The 22,514-nt window shown below is 29.6% G+C and overlaps 1 protein-coding gene across 1 annotated transcript in view; it reads right to left on the bottom strand.

The window, feature by feature from the left end:
• The window catches only part of LOC111627045 (WD repeat-containing protein 26-like), a 121,819-nt gene that overhangs the window by 18,301 nt on the left and 81,004 nt on the right, over positions 1–22,514 (bottom strand). Inside the window, exons 9-12 of the mRNA XM_023370590.1 lie at positions 20,508–20,648; positions 7,459–7,578; positions 7,228–7,373; positions 2,460–2,538 (exon numbers count right to left, since the gene is read on the bottom strand). Of these exons, the coding sequence (XP_023226358.1) occupies positions 2,460–2,538; positions 7,228–7,373; positions 7,459–7,578; positions 20,508–20,648 (486 nt within the window). The remainder of the gene's footprint in view (positions 1–2,459; positions 2,539–7,227; positions 7,374–7,458; positions 7,579–20,507; positions 20,649–22,514) is intronic.

The raw sequence follows: 22,514 nt of genomic DNA, 5'->3' as shown, positions 1-22,514 counted from the left end.
AGTTGGAAAAAAGCTGACATAATTTCTTGGTTGGAAAAAAATAGGGTTCGTCATAACGACAAAATGTTGAAAATAGAACTTTTGGATATTGTTAAAAAAATAAAACATAAATACGATAAATATATTATTGACGAAATGGCCAAAGAAATAGGTATCGACGTGTTACGTTTACCTCCGTATCATTGTAATTTAAATCCTATTGAATTGATATGGGCAGATATGAAAGGTTACATCGCACGTCACAACACAACATTCAAACTGTCGGATGTGCGAATTTTAATGAATGAAGCTATCGAACAAATAAATGAAGAACGATGGAGAAAATGTATTGAACATATAGAAAAAGAAGAACAACGAATGTGGGAACTTGATGAGATTTCAGAAACTGTTGTAGAAAAACTGATTATTCAGTCTAACACAAGTAGTGACGAAAGCGATATAAATGATTACTTTGAGCAACTATGTTCTGATACAGATGATTAATAAGGTAAGTTTACACTATAATTATTTTAAAAAATTTTTATTTATATAAATATAACATAGATAAATTCATACATGTTTTCTGTAAGTCTTAATAATATATATTTAATAATAATTTTTGACAAACTATATTTAAACGATGGAAATAATTTAAACGGCTACGTAAAAATGTTAAAGTAAGCTATAATAACTTTTCTAAGTATTGTATTATCTCGGTAATTTTTAAATTGTTGTGACAACTTTGACCTACTTTAACACGTGCAGAGAAAGGGGCTTAACTGGTCAACACGTGTCGAGCCACTTCCGATTGTGATTTGACCAATGAAAATCTTCGGCAGATTAATACGACAGAATCTTTGTTTACAGTAGCTGCCAAGTTAGGATAAATAGACTATAGTTCCTAAGTGACAGTTGACAGAAGATAAGCAGCAAGACGGTTCAAAACTGCTTTGGTCACTGTGGTTTCAAGCACTTGGACTCAGCAATGCAAGCAGTGGCAGCAGACAGCAACGGGAATGACATTAATGCAAAAGTGCAAGAAGTCTGTCAATACAATGAGTTTTTACGAGTTGATGACAATCTTCACTGCCACAACTAAAATGAAGATCTGGAAGACAGGATTGTGCCAGAAATCATGGCAAAACATCAAAAGATCTCAGAAAACCACAAAAGTGTTGAAAATGACATTCCTGAGCCTGAGCTAGTAACAAGCCACAATGCCAGAAAATTCACCGATGGACTATGGCACTACTTCATGCTGGAAGGCAATGAAGGTAGTCCTATGTCTGATTGGATATCTGTGCAAATTTTGTTTTGGTGCAGGCAATCAAAAGAAGACATCAGGTCACACTGGACAGATTCCTACAATAAATCTGTGAAGAACATTTTAGCTAAAACATTTGGTATATATTAAATATTTATATACAAATCTAACAATACAAAACTATGCTAAACTCAAATATGTCACACAGCTTTATAGAAAAATAACACTAATGCATTTATAAATTTTTGGGTAGGTCAAAAATATTTTAATAGAATCATCAATAAAACATTTAACAGATCACATGTTTTATATTCCTGTTATAAAACTACTTATTTAATACTGTCTTTTTAATATTCATAGACACACATTGATTTTGCAAAAACAAGAAACATTACTGGATCACTGAGGATTTCTAAACTTATTTCCTAATACAGATTAGCACAAATGAAGATTCATATCATCTAACAAATTCTTACCACTAATGTTATATTGAAAGACTAAATAACACTAATCATTAAATCATAAAATAATCATCAGTTAAGCATTTGTTAGAAAAGTTTTCCTACAAAATTCACTCTTGTCCTTCCCTTACAAGGTTCCCTACATCTAAAAAATCATTAAACTAGGTGTTTTGTTTTACCCCATTCTGATGAGAAAAGAAAGTCAATTCAACAAAGCCCATTATTTCCTAGGAAAGCTAACTCTTGATCATTCAATCTATGGTAAACAAAGAAGGGAAATTTATTGAAAAACTATTGATGACCAAACCAAATTATTTTTGCTACATACATTAAATAAATTATAAATTTATCCATTGTTTAGAATGATAATTATGTCAGTCTAATCAATTGGATTTAATATTAAATAATATTTTGCTTTCCATGATTTTTGTACCACCTTTTAATATTCCAAAAAAATTTAGAAATGTCATATAAATTACTATTCACTGTTTATGTTTCATTTCAAATCAACAGGCTTTTAATAAATCTATTGGAACAATCATCAGTTAGTCGACTAATCATTGAACTGTCATTTATACTATAGTCATGTATTCTGATATTAAGAAACAAGATTAGTTCTATTAATTTTAAAGTAAACATTTAAATTTGAGTAAATTCAATGGTCAATTCATTATTATAAAATTATCTGTATTACATTAATAATAATTCACCACAACTTAATAATGTAGTAGTCAAAAGCATTTTTAAAAACATACCTGTGTTGCCACATTAACCAATGCTAATCTTCCAGTTTTATCTGAAGTAAAAGACATTATTGAATGATCTTCTTGAATTCTAATAAAAATTAATAATTATTGATAAATATTCTCCTCATTATGTTGCTTTATGTATAGCATTATAAAGCATTCTTATTTTAAAAATTACTTAAAAATTAAACTTTAAAATACCCCTTCCGGACTCATGTCGGATCACTATGACCCAAGGTAATTTTCAAATTAAAAAATTTTATTTTGTATTTGTGTGAGGAGACAGACTTTGTAATCTTCTATCAGGAAATGATTTATTGTTCAGTGCTACTATCATCTCGGTACTAGAAACATAAGCATGTTCATATTTGTTCTGACCCGAGGCGCGTCCTTATGTTACTTTCTGCATGTCATTATGCAATATACGACTCAAAAAACTTCTATTAGATGAATTAAGTATGAGATTTAGTTATTATAAGTAATAATTAAAAAAAATTTGATAAATAAGTTACATTTTATGTATGCTTATCACCTTCGGTTTTTCCCAATGTGATCTTACATTTTCTTGCATTACAATTTTCAAAACTTTTAAATTCATGTTTACTCTTACTCAACTTGAGAAATTTTTACTATAAGAAAAGTGTGTATCTTCTTTGAAATTAAATAATTTATTCATTTTATATCACATTAATAAAGCAATTTTAAACAAATGCAATTTCCGGGTCATATATGATCCAACACGAGCTCCAGTGGAAAATTATTCATGCGAGTCCTGAAGGGATACAATAAGTTATTAAAAAATATTGTAAAATAAAATAAAGCAATATTTTAGTTCAAAACATCATTAACTCTTATTTTTAGGATACATAAAAATAAAATTCTGGATTTTGTTCAAAAAAACTGAAAATTAAGCATATTACATAAATCAAACTATGTAAATCAAAGTACAAAAGCCAATGTGATGTTCACAACTGCTTTAAAAAAATTTAAACTCAATAATAACATTTACCTACATTACATCATATTACTGATTAATAAAGTATAGGAATAGTTATTGCAATTTATTTGCAAACTGATAAAGTTTCAATTTGACTATAAAATAAATTTTAAAATTATTTGTGTTATGATTTAAAAATATTACACTTAAATATCATGTTAAATTAAAAAAAAAAATAGTGTTAGACCTTCAGTTTCATGATTTTTAATAAACTTTTCTTTTTATCCTAAACAAAACAAACAATCATATGTCAAATTTATGTTAAATATTCAGGGCTAGATTCACAAAAGTTTCATTACTAATGACATCATTAAAAACAACAGTTTAATAATCTTTTGTAGATGCAATTCATGAAAGTCATTGTAGAGACTACACTGCTAATGACAAAGTAGCATCCAGTATTTATAGCATGGAATTTTACCAGCACTTCCATTGGCCAATAAGAAAATTAGAAATGTTACTCCTTGTGCATTAAAACTTTTAAGTGGTGGTAATCATGAAAGGAGGAGAGAGAGAGAAAATTTCTTAACTTTCTTTTTATTTTTAAATAAGCTCATAGTATGAAAAATCATAGCAGCTTTAAATAATGTATTCTGTAATTCAATGATTAGCAATGTTTAGAATATATCACAGTAAGCATCCAAAAATTTTATTTCAAATTAAGAAATTGTATAATTTAAAATGATTATTTTAAGGAAATGTCAGATTCAAAATATTTACCATTCTAACATAATACAGTAGTGCCTTGTATAACGTACTTAATCCGTTCCAGGTGCATGTCAGTTAAGTGAAAAGTCCATTATACGAAACGCATTTTCCCATAGAAATACATGCTAAAACATATAATTCGTTCCGCAGCATAAAATAACCATACTGTACCATAAAAAATGAAAATGGAGCAGACACCAATTATGCCGGGTAGTCAGATGTTGTGAGTAGGAGGCGGAAGAACACTTTCTTCACACATTCATACAGATATAACTTTTTACACATTGCAGCAGGTCTTTTTTTATTGTTTTTTAATCGAAGTCAGATTTAGGAGAGGCTACCAGAGCTTGCAGGGTCAACTCCTCTTGTTCCATCCTTTGTTTTTTGCCTGCTGGCTTCTTGAAAAAACATGACCAAGGTGGTCTGTTTCTCTTTCTTCTTTAACACCTGTCGGATATGACGGGCAAAGGTGTCATTGTAGAGATCATTGATCCTGTTGGCCTCAGCTCTGTTTGGATAATGAGTGTTGGTAAATTCCTGAACCTCTCCCCATTTCACAAGAAAGTTTTAGTCAACTTTCACTCCTTCTGATGATTTTTTGCTTTGTTTCAATTGAAATCACTTTTCTGTTTTTTAGAAGCCATGATATGCACAACACTTGAATAAATGTAAATACCCTGCACTGAGGTGATGTACCGTACATAATAAACAAGGGAGCAAGCCGAATCCCAATGGGAGCTCTGTACTTCAGATATACTAATAATATATTCTAATAATACTAATATATCATAAAAATAGCAGATTGTCATTGGCAACGGTAAAAGAGTGAAAACATCATTCGCACTTGCTCGCAGAAAGTTTGTTGTTCGCCTCACGTAACTGCCGAACAGAAAGTCCGTTGTTCGCAGCCAGTCCATTGCTTGAGTCATGTAACGGCCAAACAGAAAGTTCGTTGTTTACAGAGTCCGTTATTCAAGGCGTTTGTTATATGAGGCACCACTGTATATAAAGTAACTAGATCTGAAATGTAAAAAGCAGGTGGTTAGGCAGGTGCTTCAATGTGATGTCAGATGAATCACACCATACAAATGAATTCCAGTCAGTTTTCTAGCTTTCTGGTATAACTGATAACAGATGTTAGAACAATAAATGAATGCTTTAGTATTACATTTTGTTTACAAAATAACCTATAATGATAACAATAATTAACATTTAATTATGGGTCTGAGTGGAGCTTTGTTTGCTTCAATTGCTGTTAATTAGCAAAAATCATCAACTTTCTTTTATAATTGACCCACACAATCATGGTACTTGCATATGCTATGCATTTACTGTTATCCAACACACGGCAGTTAGACTGGGCAATAAATCACCAATTGTACTACTGTTTCAATAAATTGGATATTAAGATTTTTATGCTATAAGTTGTATGAAATTAATTTTTGATTTACAATTTATGCAATGAATACTTGTTATTTTTGAAAGTGGGACATTTTTCAAACCATTTAAAAGTCGGGACAGTGTATTAAAAATCAGGACTTTCCCCATCTAATTTGGGATGTCTGGTCATTTATTATTTTGATGATAAGATACATTATTAATCATTATATAACATGTTAAAGACTTCATAGAAGTGTAATAGTGCAATTGATGTTTATCATTGATAAGAATCAATATACTTTAGTCTAATTTTATATAATGCATCACATAAATTAGATATAAATTTATTCTAGATATTACTTGATTAATATGATCATATACTATAACAGATGAAAAACTGCCATTCAAATTTTAAGATAAAAATCATATTTTTAATTTATTTAATTTAAATTATATGCTCTCCACCTCAAATTAATAGTGTCTTGCCCCTGTACATCATACTTTTCCTGATAATAACAGAGTCATGCCTGTCATCTAACTCCTTTTGGGGGAAATTTTTAAATTGAAATACCATGACTTCTGGTGCAAACCAGTATGTTCATAAATAGTTAATCAGAGCCACCTGCCCTAAGCTTTCCATATTTGGTCTCGGTTTTCATTTACCTAACCCTGTTTGAGATTAAGTAAGGACAGACAGACAGACAGACAACAGTGGGAATTTATGGATCTACAATTTTTTCAAATTGCAGCCCAACAAGAGTAATCACTAGAATGGCATGTATTTTTAGTATATTCAATTGATACTGCACAATTAAATTTTTTAAAAATTACTTTTTTGATAATAAATATCTATTAAATATAAAAACTAATCATCATTGATGGACAGATAGGAGTAACTGATAGATTTGGCATAAATGTTTATTTTCAACACTGACAGTGAGCTAGTTTTACCTGCTTTCTGAAATGACATCTCTGCTGTTGTCATGAATCCAGCCCCCAGACTTGAGATTATATTATTTGCTTTCATAAGTAAGTTGAGAAGAAATATTAACTGCTCACTTGCCAAATTGATTAACTCCACAAAACAAAAAGTATTTTATACTTTTTGTTTTGTGGAGTTAATCGATTTGGCAAGTGAGCAGTTAAAAACTTGCTTACTTAATGCATAATAATGAATTGTGAAAAAAAAATTAAATCTGGTGACAAATATACTGTACAGTGAGCTCAAAAAATATTTAAGTGAATAATCTTTATTTTCTGTAAGCCAATTTTTTTCACATTCTCTTCTACTAGACAGAGAGAATGAAAAAAAAAAAAAAAAATTGGCTTACAAAAAATTCTCTCCAAAGCATTTTTAAACAAAACAGCTTTATATAAATTTATTCACAAAACTTCCAACAAAGGATTTACCTCAGTGTATTATTGTAACTCTCATAATTAAAAATTTTTTCAAAGATTCATGCTTAACTCTGGGCACTGAATATGGACCAAAATATGGACAATCAAGAATGTTGAGACTGTCCACAATTTGAGGTTTTACAATATGTTAACTACAAAAGTTCTGCATTCCTGTTTAATAATGTAACATACAGACAGCCATAGACACACATGAATATTTATATTAAATCAAACAACAGGTATACATTATCATGATGAAAGCAAATAAAATGTTAAATTTATATAATTACTCACATATTGAAGTCAGTAAGTTCTTCAAAGTTGTAACCTCTAATTCTATGATGTTTATCTGCAGCTAAAACAGTTTTTCCATCATTTTTGCAAATTAAACACTGTACACGTACCCCTTCCCACGAATCTAAAACATTTCCATCTAAATCCTAAAAATAATAGTTTATATTAATTATCTAACTTAAACATATTAACACACAGTAACAAAATGACAAATAAGATTAAATAATTTACACATTGATAAAATTGTCCTCTAGTACCCCCAGTTACAAATTTTTTTCCATCTTTATGCCAAGCACAAGATGTTAGGCTATCTTCAGGAGAATGCGACATTTTAACTCTTAAATCTCCTGTCTAAAAATATTTACAATTAACAAAAACAGTAAAATGGATTAAAGAAAGTTATACTTGACAACTATTCTGGCTATTCAAATTTTAAAATAAATGTTTTAATTAGCATATTTGTTGCAATATATTGTGAATAAAAACTTAGTTAATTAAGTTCAGATATTAAAATTGTAAACTAGTGGTTATTTTTGAATAATAAATAAATGATCAAAAAAGTTTATAGCAGTTAAATTATAAATTATACTTCTAAATTATAAAACTTTTAAATTTTATTTTTAAAAAACTGGTAGAAAACAATCATCTCTATTATAGAAAGTGTGTTAAATGTATAGAAAGATATATAATAATGTAAAGAGCAGTAATGTGTCAGGAAAATTAAAACACAGATTGTTAACCATAGATATAATAGTGAAAACTGAAAGAAAAAAACTTAAATAGATAAGAAGACAAAACAGACATGACAGACAAAAATTAATATACAAAATAAAGAGTACAATAATTTATATACAGGTATCCCTTAATTAATGTGGTTAATTAATCCCTTTATGCTATCGTGTATATCAAAATTGCATTAATCAAATACAGATTGTACCTTGGTACTTGATTGAACAATCACCATCAGCTAGAACAAATTTTAAGTTAATAACAAATATTATTTTAATCAATGAAAATAGCAAATTCACCAACACCTTATTTACCAAAAACACGTCTGTTACATAAAGACAGCTGTTAAAGCTGCATTAATTAAAATTTTAGTCATGTATAAAAAAGGATTGCTGTCGTTATTTTTGCACATTAATCAAATCCCACATTAAACAAGTGATCAAGTTCTCAAATATATAGCAATTTTGAAAATTTTTTATATTGTAATGATGTAAAGAGAATTTCTATGCTTTTATTAAATTCTGTTTATAACACAAGTTTATCTTTTTAAATATGTATAATGTATTACATTTTTCTCAGATTCTGCTATATATTGTATTAAAATATCTCAAAATTATTTTCTATTCATAAGTTGCCAGGTAAAAAAAAATATATATATATATAATTTATATATATATTAGTGTTGTAACAAACAGTATATTCGGCCTGAGGCCGAATACCGAATATTTGGCCAAGAGCGTGGCCGAATAGCCGAATATTCGGCTTGATTAACGCACGTAATTGGCGCGCAAACCGCATTATGGCAAGGACCCTGCTCTCTATTGGCTCGCTGTCACTATGCTTCGCCATTGCGTTAATTCTTGGCAGTTGTAGTGGACAGACAAGAATGTTATGGAAGTGTGTGATAAATGATGATATCAAATGTGGATAACAATGAAATGACACATGTAAATAACGGAAAAAGAACAGAAAAGGACCGCAAAGTGAAAATGTGAAAATAAATATGAAATTGAGTTGATAACATAATCGAACAAGTCGAGGCAGCTCATTGGCACAAAATTCGCGCCCGTCAATGCCAAACAATTGTTGCCATAGACTTCGGAAAGCTAAATGCTTGTAATGAAAGTCACTTAGCGTGCACGGGCGAAAGCCTGGGGCCGTTCGGGCTATCAAGCTGTCTCGAATCTGTGAAATCATAACTGTGACTTATATCGACGTCCTATCTGTCTCTTTTCTCCGTTATAACCAGGCTGAGTCGCGTAATTGTAAAATGGGAACTTTACGACGGAAAAGTGACAAATCGAATGTCATGAGCGCGTATTATGATGTATGCACAGGCATACATGGATTACAGTGATAGAGAAAAGAGAAAGGGAAGAGCAAAGACGAGCACTTAAAAAGAAGGATAGGCAACGTCAGACCCTCAGATGTGCAAGGATTCTCCAACGTAGGACGTGTACGTGTGCTGATCTTTGTAATTATAAATTGTGAATACATGTGACTAATATTATTTTCTTTTTTATTTTGTGCATGTACAAGTTATAAATAAATATAAACAAACAATAATAACTCGATAATATTAAATCTAAATACCAAAACGATTAATTTACTGTGTTTTTGTTATTTATTACTCCTGTTTTAGGTATTCGGCCGAATAGTGATTAAATATTTGGTATTCGGCCGAATACCGAATACAATCGACCCCCCTATAAGATCATTGATTTTTCCGTTTTATCTGAATTACATGTTGTACGAGTCACTTAGATTTTACAAATATGTGAACCGTTCACAGCCCGGCACACGTATTTGTAAAATCTAAGTGACTCGTACAACATGTAATTCAGATAAAACGGAAAAATCAATGATCTTATAGGGGGGTCGACTGTATGTATACTTTTTCTGTCCATACTACTAAAAGATAGTATAGACACAAAAGAGTATCCAAAAGAACTTTGGTAGTATGGACCATATTCTTTACATTCTTTCTGTCTATCTTTGCATCCCATTGATTTTAGACTTTATGCAATTTTTCAGTTTTATAAAATAAAATATAATGATTTTAAAACTTGGAATCTTAGTTACTATTGTACAAATTTATTTCTGTGATCAGTTCCAAAAATAATTACCTTTATTGTAATTAAATAAAAAATATGTGCTTTTTGTTTTTAGATGTTGCAAATGGAATTCAAGTATCTTCTGATAATCGGGAACTAAATAAGAATAAAAACATAGAGAATATTTATGTAAAATGTAATTTCTCCACTTTCTTATATTCAAATGTATCTTGGAGTCATATTGAAGTGCCTTCATATGATTTTCTTCCAATAGGTGAAGATTTATGTAAGTAAATACATATTAATTTGTAGATATTGAAAAAATTTTAAATTCTTTTGAATATCGTAATTAATTTTATTTTTGAATTGTACATTTAAAAATATATTATTAATTAATTTTTATGTTTATTCTTGATTTCTAAGAGAATAATAATTTATCATTCTTATATGTGCATGATGTGTTTTTTCTCATTTTTTGTGTTGAATAATTACTTTTTAACCCTTTGATACACTATGGTTATTTTGACAATGCATATACTGGGTCATTTTGACCCATGTATGTATTGTCAAATTCTAATTTTATATAAAATAGATTTTTATGATAATTAAGTTAAAATTAAAAAGCAAGGGTTTGATAAGTAAAGATTAGTTTAAATGAAATAAAAATTTTGTTTCCTAAAAATATAAGAGAGAAAATAATTTAAGATGCTTGTTAATAATTTTGATCATTTGTTTTTTTATNAGAATATCTTTTCACTTATGTTTGTGTACCTCAACATCCTTTATTTACATTTGCAAGAAACTTCTAGATGGCATCTTTTGAAGAACAATTTTGAATATTCTACAGAGATCTAAAAACATCCAGAAACTTTAGTATCAATTCAATAAAAGCAAGCATACTAATGAAATAGGCTAAATTGTAGTGAAATAAAATATGTTTCTTTTAAGGATATAAAAATAAATGTCATCTATGTAATTTATATATTTTAAAGTAATGATTACTCTTGGATACAAATTGTGAAAATCAAATTCATTTGACTGTTCTAAAATTAAGAGCTAAATCTTAAAATTTGTTAAAATATTTTTTAATGTTGAAAATAATCACAAACATTGCATTTTTTTTCTCATCTTTCAGACTTACATGACATACATACATTGATCATTGATGTTCAAGAAAAAATAAATAAATAAATAATGTTTTGTTCACAATGGTAAGCTCTTTTGGAGAACAAAGTGTGAAAATACATAAAAGTAACGAGAAACTAAAAATATACATTACAATACCAATTTTTAGTTTTCAGTTTATATATTATTTTATATTTTCAAATATTTTATAGTTTTTTCATATAAAAATTCAGAAATAGGGAGCATCAATCATCCCAGGAGACATTAAAGGTACACAAGTTTTCCTCTTAGATTAGATCTGCAGCTAAATTTTATTCAGTTTTGAATATTATATGTTCTTGTAAGTGAATCTAATCCATGGATAATGGTACTAAATTACTACAAAAATAAATTATAATTAAATAATTTATGCTCTTAAATTTTATGTATATCATGAAGAATGTTGATAAAGTTTTTAAAAGTAGCACAAGTTAGATAAATATTGAAAAACGAAAAATTAAAGCCTAGGTTCTATATTACTTGAAAATACAGCTGAAGCAGAAAAACCAAGTTATGCAATTTGAGTTTTATATATTGGTTTGGCAGAAATTAGAGTGAAAAAAAATTTTAAAATTTTAACTTCTCTATTTCTGTTCAATTTTTCACTCATAATTTAACCAATAACAGTGTTTAAGTGAAATCTGCAAGTTTTGTAAGATGCTTCAATGATTAATATTTTTGAGTTGTTCAATATCTTTGAAAATTTTTTACCATTTTTACACATTGAGGCAGGAAAAGTAGCCTATAAAAGGAAAGTCGACTCTGCCATAAGGACCATTTATTCCCAAAGTGTGTAAAGGACATTCAAAATAAAGAAGACATGTCTGTGATACTTCTATGCATTTAATTTTGTAATCTTTGAAAATGGTTACAGAAGAAATCTTAATTCACCACTAAGAGGTTATCTGTAATTGAAATGAAACATCTAAGTAATCAAAACAGCCTCTATTTTGAAATAATTTTGGTAATTGTAACAAATTATCTAAATGATGTCTACTGAATAATAAAACTATTTGCCAGACTGTCTATAAATTTAGCCTGACCATAAGTATCACACTGGATTTTATACATGGGCATCTCAAACACTTGAAATATGATTTAATTTGCAGCTTTATGTATTAAATATCTTGACTCTCAAATTAATATCTTAATAAGTAAAAAGAATTTAATCCTGTCTCTTTACTTTGCATTATTAGTGCAGCAAAGTTTATTAACAACATATGGTTTAAATAGTTCAAAAATATAGTTATGAAAATAAACTGCATGATATATTTAAACCTTCCCAATATATGTTTATATTATTTTGCTAACAACACAAGACAATGCTGCTGTCACTATACAGCATATGTTAAAATCAATACCAAACTAACAAACTGATCTACTCTTACACATAAGAAAGCCAAAGTCAAACCATTTATGCTATAACTTTTTTAAATGGATTGTATAAAAATGAAGTTGTTAACTATTATGAACTGAATATTACAATATAAACTGGTATTATTATATCATGTATAATGGAGAAAACAAATGTTCACACAAATATATATATGCTCTAATATACAGTGATACCCCGAACTTATGCAATAGGTGGGACCGAGCGATAACCGTGTAAGTCAAATTCACGTAAGTCGAGGTATAATTTCGCAATTTGTGTAAAATCCAAGTCAGATGTACATAAGCTAATAAATGTTCTCGTTAATATTATCTCGTCTTTTGATTCGTTCACGGTTACAAGAAATCACCACATAGAGTCTCTCAAGTCTCCGTAGATATAACAAACACAGAAATAAATAACACAAAAATAAATTGTAGCTATGCGACGATTCCGTGCGACACATCCGAACACTTAAGCTGAACAATAGTGTGGGGGAGTGAGTAATCAAGAGTTGCGTGGCGCTCAAACAAAAGACGAATCGACGAGATTTGAAAATCGCGTAACTCCAGGTTCACATAAGTCGGGGTAGTGTAAGTCAAGGTATTACTGTATTAATAATAAATTTTATATACAAATGCTTCATTTTTTCTTTAAATTATATAAACATTAACTTTTTACAATATTTGTGATAACTCAGGATGTATTTCTTCATAATTCGAAGTTTAGACTATTTACAAAAAGTCAAATTAACTTTTGAGTTAAAGTTAATTTGGTTTTTTGTAAATAGTCTAAACTTCAAATTATTAACTTTTTAGTTCAAAATGTAAAAAAAAAAAAAAAATGCAATATTTGAAATTTTTTAAAAAGAAAAATATTTATTAAAAAAAAAAATCCTCAATCTTTATAAACATCTAAAAGAATATTTAAAACAATAAAATGAAGGGATTTGATAAAAAAATTAACTTACTTGATAAAACAAATACTTACTTCTACATTCCAAACCCATAAATCTGAACAATCATCAGAGCCACAAGCAATAAGATAAGTGTCATCTGGACTCCAACAAAGATATGATATTCCATATGAATGGCCTTCAAACAGTCTTTTATGATGGACTTCTAGTGTTTCCTTAAAAAAAAAAAAAAACACTTATATCTTAGTAATCAAAAATTAAAATGTTTATCAATAAGGCAACATTTTCAAAACAAAATTTTTTTTTTTTTTTAAATAAAAATCATCACATTTTTAATTCAAACTTCAATGATTTAAAGTTTGGAACTAATATGATGTTTAAATATGCATACATAAATACAATCTGTAATATCTATTTAAAAAAATAATAATAATATATTTGAGATAAGACATACTAACAGTTATGAAAATGACAACTGTTGTATGGAACAGTCTGTACTAAAAATTTGATTTTAGAGTAACTTGAAGAAACAACTATTACGTCAAGATTAAATTTAAAGCAACAAAATTATCAATGTAAATTTCTAAAGAAAATATTTTTGAGAAAAATAAAAATTTGGAGGAATTAGTTTTACAAAAATAATGCACAAATAAAATTTTGCAATCTTAAAAAAAATTTTAATTCTTGTCTAATATAGGCAAGTATATATATTTATTTAATGTGATCATGCTTTTCATAAAATTTACTATTTGATATGATCAAATTTTATATATATATATAACTTAAATTTCTTTTTAATTTACATAAAGTTTGCAGTCTTAATTTCTTACATTAAAATAAGTCCTTAATAAACAATTTAAGTTTTCAGAAAGTGCACATTTGACAATCTGTGTCAAAGCAAATAATAGAAGACATTTTCTTAAATATTTTTAAAAATAAAATTAAGCAAGACAAAATGTGAAAATGCACGAAGTGCCCCTATTTCTTCTATTATCATCTTCTACTACCTATTATCTTCTACACCACTTGACCTCCACTTGACCAAAGTGTCTACATTGTCAAAGTTCTACACCACTTGACCAAAGTGTCTACATTGTCAAAGTTCTACACCACTTGACCAAAGTTCAACACCACTTGACCACTTAACCAAATGACAAAGTTCTACACCACTTGACCAAAGTGTCAGTACATTGTCTGCAATGCTTACATCAGGACTGATACCACTGCATCTTTAGGGAAGACAAAAAACTGTTTAGCTATTAGTTGTTACTTCACATGAGCAGCTGTGTGCTTGGGTGGTTGGATTCAGAATGGAGGAAATTGCGACACAGGTGTGAGATTAGCAGAGGGTCACAGGGGTTAATCCCTTCTGACCACTTACACTGCACGGGCTGGCAAAACCCGTTCTCGGATGGCTTAGGAGGGCAAAAAGTGAGTGGGGAGTGCGTCGGTAAGTCGGCAGGTGTCCTTTAGAGACAGGAGACAGATTTAACAAACTAAACAAGCATTTATTATATATATCTAAACTAGGATACATAGGTTAAATGCGGTTAAATAAGTTCACTATACAAAAGGGTCGCTCTAACAGCTAGTCTGAGAGAGAGGGAGTTCACAAAGCTCAAAAAAATTCCTCTATGAGGATATGTCTAATATGTGTTCGTTGAAGGAGCCGAATGAATCGTAATCGACACAGGAACAGTAGAATGGCGATATTCATGGAAGTTCTGTCGTATGTCCAGGGTATGGAGACAAGATGCACCAAAGGACCAAAGGAAGCTATAAGTGTAACTTCCTTTGGTCGCCCAGAGCTTCCGAGGACTCAAGCTTTTGACTTCATGAGAAATGAATTACGTGATCGACTTTTATTGACACTAACGGTGCATTCCTAACAACTAAGTGTCAACTTTCCCACCTAAGTGTGAAAACAATCAGTGACCTCCAATATAATTCTTACCAAGAGTGTTTTTTTCATCAAAGTTGTTTACAAAGATTTTTCCAACATCAGCATAAAAATCGTGGATTTCACACAGGTAATGTAATATATCACATAACAATTTTTAAGCATATACAATTTTTATAAAAATGAACTTTTGTAATTGAAACATTTAAGATAATTTAATCATTATCGTTTATGTGAGCCTGAGCTAGGTAGAGAAATTTTATTTAAAAAGGTTAAAATATCTTTAATCATCAAAGACATCTGTCCAAAAGGGACCACCATTTATTTTGTATTCCAGACTTTACACATACACATCTATGGCGACAGGCCTTCCTTTTTAGGCTTCATGCCGCCAGAGGTAAAAAAAGCTGTTTAAAAAACACAAACATACAATTAAAAGGAATCGGTGACACACAGACGTCTTACTCTTCATCCATCTGGCCAATGGGGTGGTTCTGCTTTATATGTACTAAAACAAGTGCTGGAATATATAGATTTTTTGAAGCTGCCCCCTGCTGGCGACGGTACATTTAAAATTTCTTTTTGTTGATTTTTCCATCTGATGGCGAGATTATTATTACTCATCAAAGACAAGTCTGTCCAAAAGGAACCACCATTTATTTTGTATTCCAGACTTTACACCTACACATCTAATTGATGATTGATGAAATTGATGATGACAGCAGAGTTTGCTTTTGTCCCTGGGTGAACAAAGTTCATTACTCACTTCATCGTGAACCAAAGAGATTCTGCCATGCTCCTCCATTATTCTGTTCTATGCTGCCAATAGCTACCAAAGATATCACCTATTATCAGACCTAGTGCCTTGTTTTAGTAGATATAAAGCAGAACCACCCCATTGGCCAGATGGATGAAAAGTAAGACATCTGTGTATCACCAATTCTTTTTAATTGTATGTTTGTGTTTTTTAAACGGCTTTTTTTACCTCTGGCGGCATGAAGCCTAAAAAGGAAGGCCTGTCGCCATAGATGTGTATGTGTAAAGTCTGGAATACAAAATAAATGGTGGTCCCTTTTGGACAGACTTGTCTTCGACGATTAATAATAATCTCGCCATTAGACGGAAAAATCAGTTAAAATTTCTATCTAAATTTCCTACGTAAGTGTTAAATTTTTCAACTCTCGACAGATAGCAAGAAGTGGATTTTCTATTTCCCATGGATTTGCTTCCTTGTCCAGAGATGGCACATCTTCTGAATGTGTCACTTTTGACTATGTATCAAGAACTTGACATCAAAATTTGCTATTGGATTAGCCATCAACATTACCAAGATGGGCATGAGAATTTAGGGGGAGGATCCCCAAATAAAAGAAGAAATTGATGATGACAGCAGAGNAACATATATATATATAAGTTTTTGAAAGAAAATACACATTTCTGGAAACAGAAGTCAGTCAGCAAAGATTTGAAAACTCAATAAAACTGCATATAATGAAATATGTGAAACAACAAAAATCTCTACTATAAACAATTGTAAGAACATTTTATTTTTGGAATTTAATTCTAACAATTTCACAAACTACAAAAATTTTGTTTATGAAATTGATGTTTTAATAATGCTTACATTCTTTTCATAATTTATTGTGTTGATGCCAAAGTTTCTGGAATCTTCTAGAGTTTTATAGTACAACATTTATTTCAAAAATACAGTACAGTATATTCAAAAAAATTACTACATTCAAGCACCTTCTTCCATTGATTGCACTGAACATGGATTCCTGATGAATAAAACTAGCTGTTTTGACCCTAAGAATTCTACAAGTGTGATTTTTGTCTAATCATCAGCAAACTGCTTTCCATCCAAGAAGTGTTGCAAGAAGAGGCGGTAGTCAGGATGGTGCAATGTTTGGGTGTGTGGGTGGCGAGGGAGAACCTCCCAGCTGAGATCAAGCAGCTTCTGCCACACCAACCTTGTTACATGTGGTCCTTTGTTATAATGAAAGCACACAATGTTTATCTGTGGACAAACTACGATTAGGCACAATCAAGTGTCTTGCTCATTTCTTGTATGATCAGACATAAGTTGATTCTACCAGTTGCTGAAGATCATCATCCAATAGGATGAAAGTCTTTCCTGAGCATGGCTTACCTTCTACTTCATATTGCCCAGCATTAAATTTACTGAACCAATCATAAATTGTAGACTTGGAAACAATATTCTTGCCAAAAAATTGCACCATATGGTGATAAAATTCAGCTGCTTTTATACAAAACTTATGATCATAATGTGTAAATGTGAAAATTTGGTCAAAAAGAAAGTGTTGGCAAACTTGACATTTAAAAAGTTGTCATCAGTACACAGAATATCTTTTCACTTATGTTTGTGTACCTCAACATCCTTTATTTACATTTGCAAGGAACTTCTAGATGGCATCTTTTGAAGAACAATTTTGAATATTCTACAGAGATCTAAAAACATCCAGAAACTTTAGTATCAATTCAATAAAAGCAAGCATACTAATGAAATAGGCTAAATTGTAGTGAAATAAAATATGTTTCTTTTAAGGATATAAAAATAAATGTCATCTATGTAATTTATATATTTTAAAGTAATGATTACTCTTGGATACAAATTGTGAAAATCAAATTCATTTGACTGTTCTAAAATTAAGAGCTAAATCTTAAAATTTGTCAAAATATTTTTTAATGTTGAAAATAATCACAAACATTGCATTTTTTTTTCTCATCTTTCAGACTTACATGACATACATACATTGATCATTGATGTTCAAGAAAAAATAAATAAATAAATAATGTTTTGTTCACAATGGTAAGCTCTTTTGGAGAACAAAGTGTGAAAATACATAAAAGTAACGAGAAACTAAAAATATACATTACAATACCAATTTTTAGTTTTCAGTTTATATATTATTTTATATTTTCAAATATTTTATAGTTTTTTCATATAAAAATTCAGAAATAGGGAGCATCAATCATCCCAGGAGACATTAAAGGTACACAAGTTTTCCTCTTAGATTAGATCTGCAGCTAAATTTTATTCAGTTTTGAATATTATATGTTCTTGTAAGTGAATCTAATCCATGGATAATGGTACTAAATTACTACAAAAATAAATTATAATTAAATAATTTATGCTCTTAAATTTTATGTATATCATGAAGAATGTTGATAAAGTTTTTAAAAGTAGCACAAGTTAGATAAATATTGAAAAACGAAAAATTAAAGCCTAGGTTCTATATTACTTGAAAATACAGCTGAAGCAGAAAAACCAAGTTATGCAATTTGAGTTTTATATATTGGTTTGGCAGAAATTAGAGTGAAAAAAAATTTTAAAATTTTAACTTCTCTATTTCTGTTCAATTTTTCACTCATAATTTAACCAATAACAGTGTTTAAGTGAAATCTGCAAGTTTTGTAAGATGCTTCAATGATTAATATTTTTGAGTTGTTCAATATCTTTGAAAATTTTTTACCATTTTTACACATTGAGGCAGGAAAAGTAGCCTATAAAAGGAAAGTCGACTCTGCCATAAGGACCATTTATTCCCAAAGTGTGTAAAGGACATTCAAAATAAAGAAGACATGTCTGTGATACTTCTATGCATTTAATTTTGTAATCTTTGAAAATGGTTACAGAAGAAATCTTAATTCACCACTAAGAGGTTATCTGTAATTGAAATGAAACATCTAAGTAATCAAAACAGCCTCTATTTTGAAATAATTTTGGTAATTGTAACAAATTATCTAAATGATGTCTACTGAATAATAAAACTATTTGCCAGACTGTCTATAAATTTAGCCTGACCATAAGTATCACACTGGATTTTATACATGGGCATCTCAAACACTTGAAATATGATTTAATTTGCAGCTTTATGTATTAAATATCTTGACTCTCAAATTAATATCTTAATAAGTAAAAAGAATTTAATCCTGTCTCTTTACTTTGCATTATTAGTGCAGCAAAGTTTATTAACAACATATGGTTTAAATAGTTCAAAAATATAGTTATGAAAATAAACTGCATGATATATTTAAACCTTCCCAATATATGTTTATATTATTTTGCTAACAACACAAGACAATGCTGCTGTCACTATACAGCATATGTTAAAATCAATACCAAACTAACAAACTGATCTACTCTTACACATAAGAAAGCCAAAGTCAAACCATTTATGCTATAACTTTTTTAAATGGATTGTATAAAAATGAAGTTGTTAACTATTATGAACTGAATATTACAATATAAACTGGTATTATTATATCATGTATAATGGAGAAAACAAATGTTCACACAAATATATATATGCTCTAATATACAGTGATACCCCGAACTTATGCAATAGGTGGGACCGAGCGATAACCGTGTAAGTCAAATTCACGTAAGTCGAGGTATAATTTCGCAATTTGTGTAAAATCCAAGTCAGATGTACATAAGCTAATAAATGTTCTCGTTAATATTATCTCGTCTTTTGATTCGTTCACGGTTACAAGAAATCACCACATAGAGTCTCTCAAGTCTCCGTAGATATAACAAACACAGAAATAAATAACACAAAAATAAATTGTAGCTATGCGACGATTCCGTGCGACACATCCGAACACTTAAGCTGAACAATAGTGTGGGGGAGTGAGTAATCAAGAGTTGCGTGGCGCTCAAACAAAAGACGAATCGACGAGATTTGAAAATCGCGTAACTCCAGGTTCACATAAGTCGGGGTAGTGTAAGTCAAGGTATTACTGTATTAATAATAAATTTTATATACAAATGCTTCATTTTTTCTTTAAATTATATAAACATTAACTTTTTACAATATTTGTGATAACTCAGGATGTATTTCTTCATAATTCGAAGTTTAGACTATTTACAAAAAGTCAAATTAACTTTTGAGTTAAAGTTAATTTGGTTTTTTGTAAATAGTCTAAACTTCAAATTATTAACTTTTTAGTTCAAAATGTAAAAAAAAAAAAAAAATGCAATATTTGAAATTTTTTAAAAAGAAAAATATTTATTAAAAAAAAAAATCCTCAATCTTTATAAACATCTAAAAGAATATTTAAAACAATAAAATGAAGGGATTTGATAAAAAAATTAACTTACTTGATAAAACAAATACTTACTTCTACATTCCAAACCCATAAATCTGAACAATCATCAGAGCCACAAGCAATAAGATAAGTGTCATCTGGACTCCAACAAAGATATGATATTCCATATGAATGGCCTTCAAACAGTCTTTTATGATGGACTTCTAGTGTTTCCTTAAAAAAAAAAAAAAACACTTATATCTTAGTAATCAAAAATTAAAATGTTTATCAATAAGGCAACATTTTCAAAACAAAATTTTTTTTTTTTTTTAAATAAAAATCATCACATTTTTAATTCAAACTTCAATGATTTAAAGTTTGGAACTAATATGATGTTTAAATATGCATACATAAATACAATCTGTAATATCTATTTAAAAAAATAATAATAATATATTTGAGATAAGACATACTAACAGTTATGAAAATGACAACTGTTGTATGGAACAGTCTGTACTAAAAATTTGATTTTAGAGTAACTTGAAGAAACAACTATTACGTCAAGATTAAATTTAAAGCAACAAAATTATCAATGTAAATTTCTAAAGAAAATATTTTTGAGAAAAATAAAAATTTGGAGGAATTAGTTTTACAAAAATAATGCACAAATAAAATTTTGCAATCTTAAAAAAAATTTTAATTCTTGTCTAATATAGGCAAGTATATATATTTATTTAATGTGATCATGCTTTTCATAAAATTTACTATTTGATATGATCAAATTTTATATATATATATAACTTAAATTTCTTTTTAATTTACATAAAGTTTGCAGTCTTAATTTCTTACGTTAAAATAAGTCCTTAATAAACAATTTAAGTTTTCAGAAAGTGCACATTTGACAATCTGTGTCAAAGCAAATAATAGAAGACATTTTCTTAAATATTTTTAAAAATAAAATTAAGCAAGACAAAATGTGAAAATGCACGAAGTGCCCCTATTTCTTCTATTATCATCTTCTACTACCTATTATCTTCTACACCACTTGACCTCCACTTGACCAAAGTGTCTACATTGTCAAAGTTCTACACCACTTGACCAAAGTTCAACACCACTTGACCACTTAACCAAATGACAAAGTTCTACACCACTTGACCAAAGTGTCAGTACATTGTCTGCAATGCTTACATCAGGACTGATACCACTGCATCTTTAGGGAAGACAAAAAACTGTTTAGCTATTAGTTGTTACTTCACATGAGCAGCTGTGTGCTTGGGTGGTTGGATTCAGAATGGAGGAAATTGCGACACAGGTGTGAGATTAGCAGAGGGTCACAGGGGTTAATCCCTTCTGACCACTTACACTGCACGGGCTGGCAAAACCCGTTCTCGGATGGCTTAGGAGGGCAAAAAGTGAGTGGGGAGTGCGTCGGTAAGTCGGCAGGTGTCCTTTAGAGACAGGAGACAGATTTAACAAACTAAACAAGCATTTATTATATATATCTAAACTAGGATACATAGGTTAAATGCGGTTAAATAAGTTCACTATACAAAAGGGTCGCTCTAACAGCTAGTCTGAGAGAGAGGGAGTTCACAAAGCTCAAAAAAATTCCTCTATGAGGATATGTCTAATATGTGTTCGTTGAAGGAGCCGAATGAATCGTAATCGACACAGGAACAGTAGAATGGCGATATTCATGGAAGTTCTGTCGTATGTCCAGGGTATGGAGACAAGATGCACCAAAGGACCAAAGGAAGCTATAAGTGTAACTTCCTTTGGTCGCCCAGAGCTTCCGAGGACTCAAGCTTTTGACTTCATGAGAAATGAATTACGTGATCGACTTTTATTGACACTAACGGTGCATTCCTAACAACTAAGTGTCAACTTTCCCACCTAAGTGTGAAAACAATCAGTGACCTCCAATATAATTCTTACCAAGAGTGTTTTTTTCAAAGTTGTTTACAAAGATTTTTCCAACATCAGCATAAAAATCGTGGATTTCACACAGGTAATGTAATATATCACATAACAATTTTTAAGCATATACAATTTTTATAAAAATGAACTTTTGTAATTGAAACATTTAAGATAATTTAATCA

This window comes from Centruroides sculpturatus, unplaced genomic scaffold (assembly GCF_000671375.1).
Source record: "Centruroides sculpturatus isolate CEXI.00-Female unplaced genomic scaffold, Cexi_2.0 scaffold402, whole genome shotgun sequence".
Lineage (NCBI taxonomy): Eukaryota > Metazoa > Arthropoda > Arachnida > Scorpiones > Buthidae > Centruroides > Centruroides sculpturatus.
The sequence above is the reverse complement of the archived record's forward strand: the minus strand, read 5'-3'. Positions and strand labels throughout refer to the sequence as shown.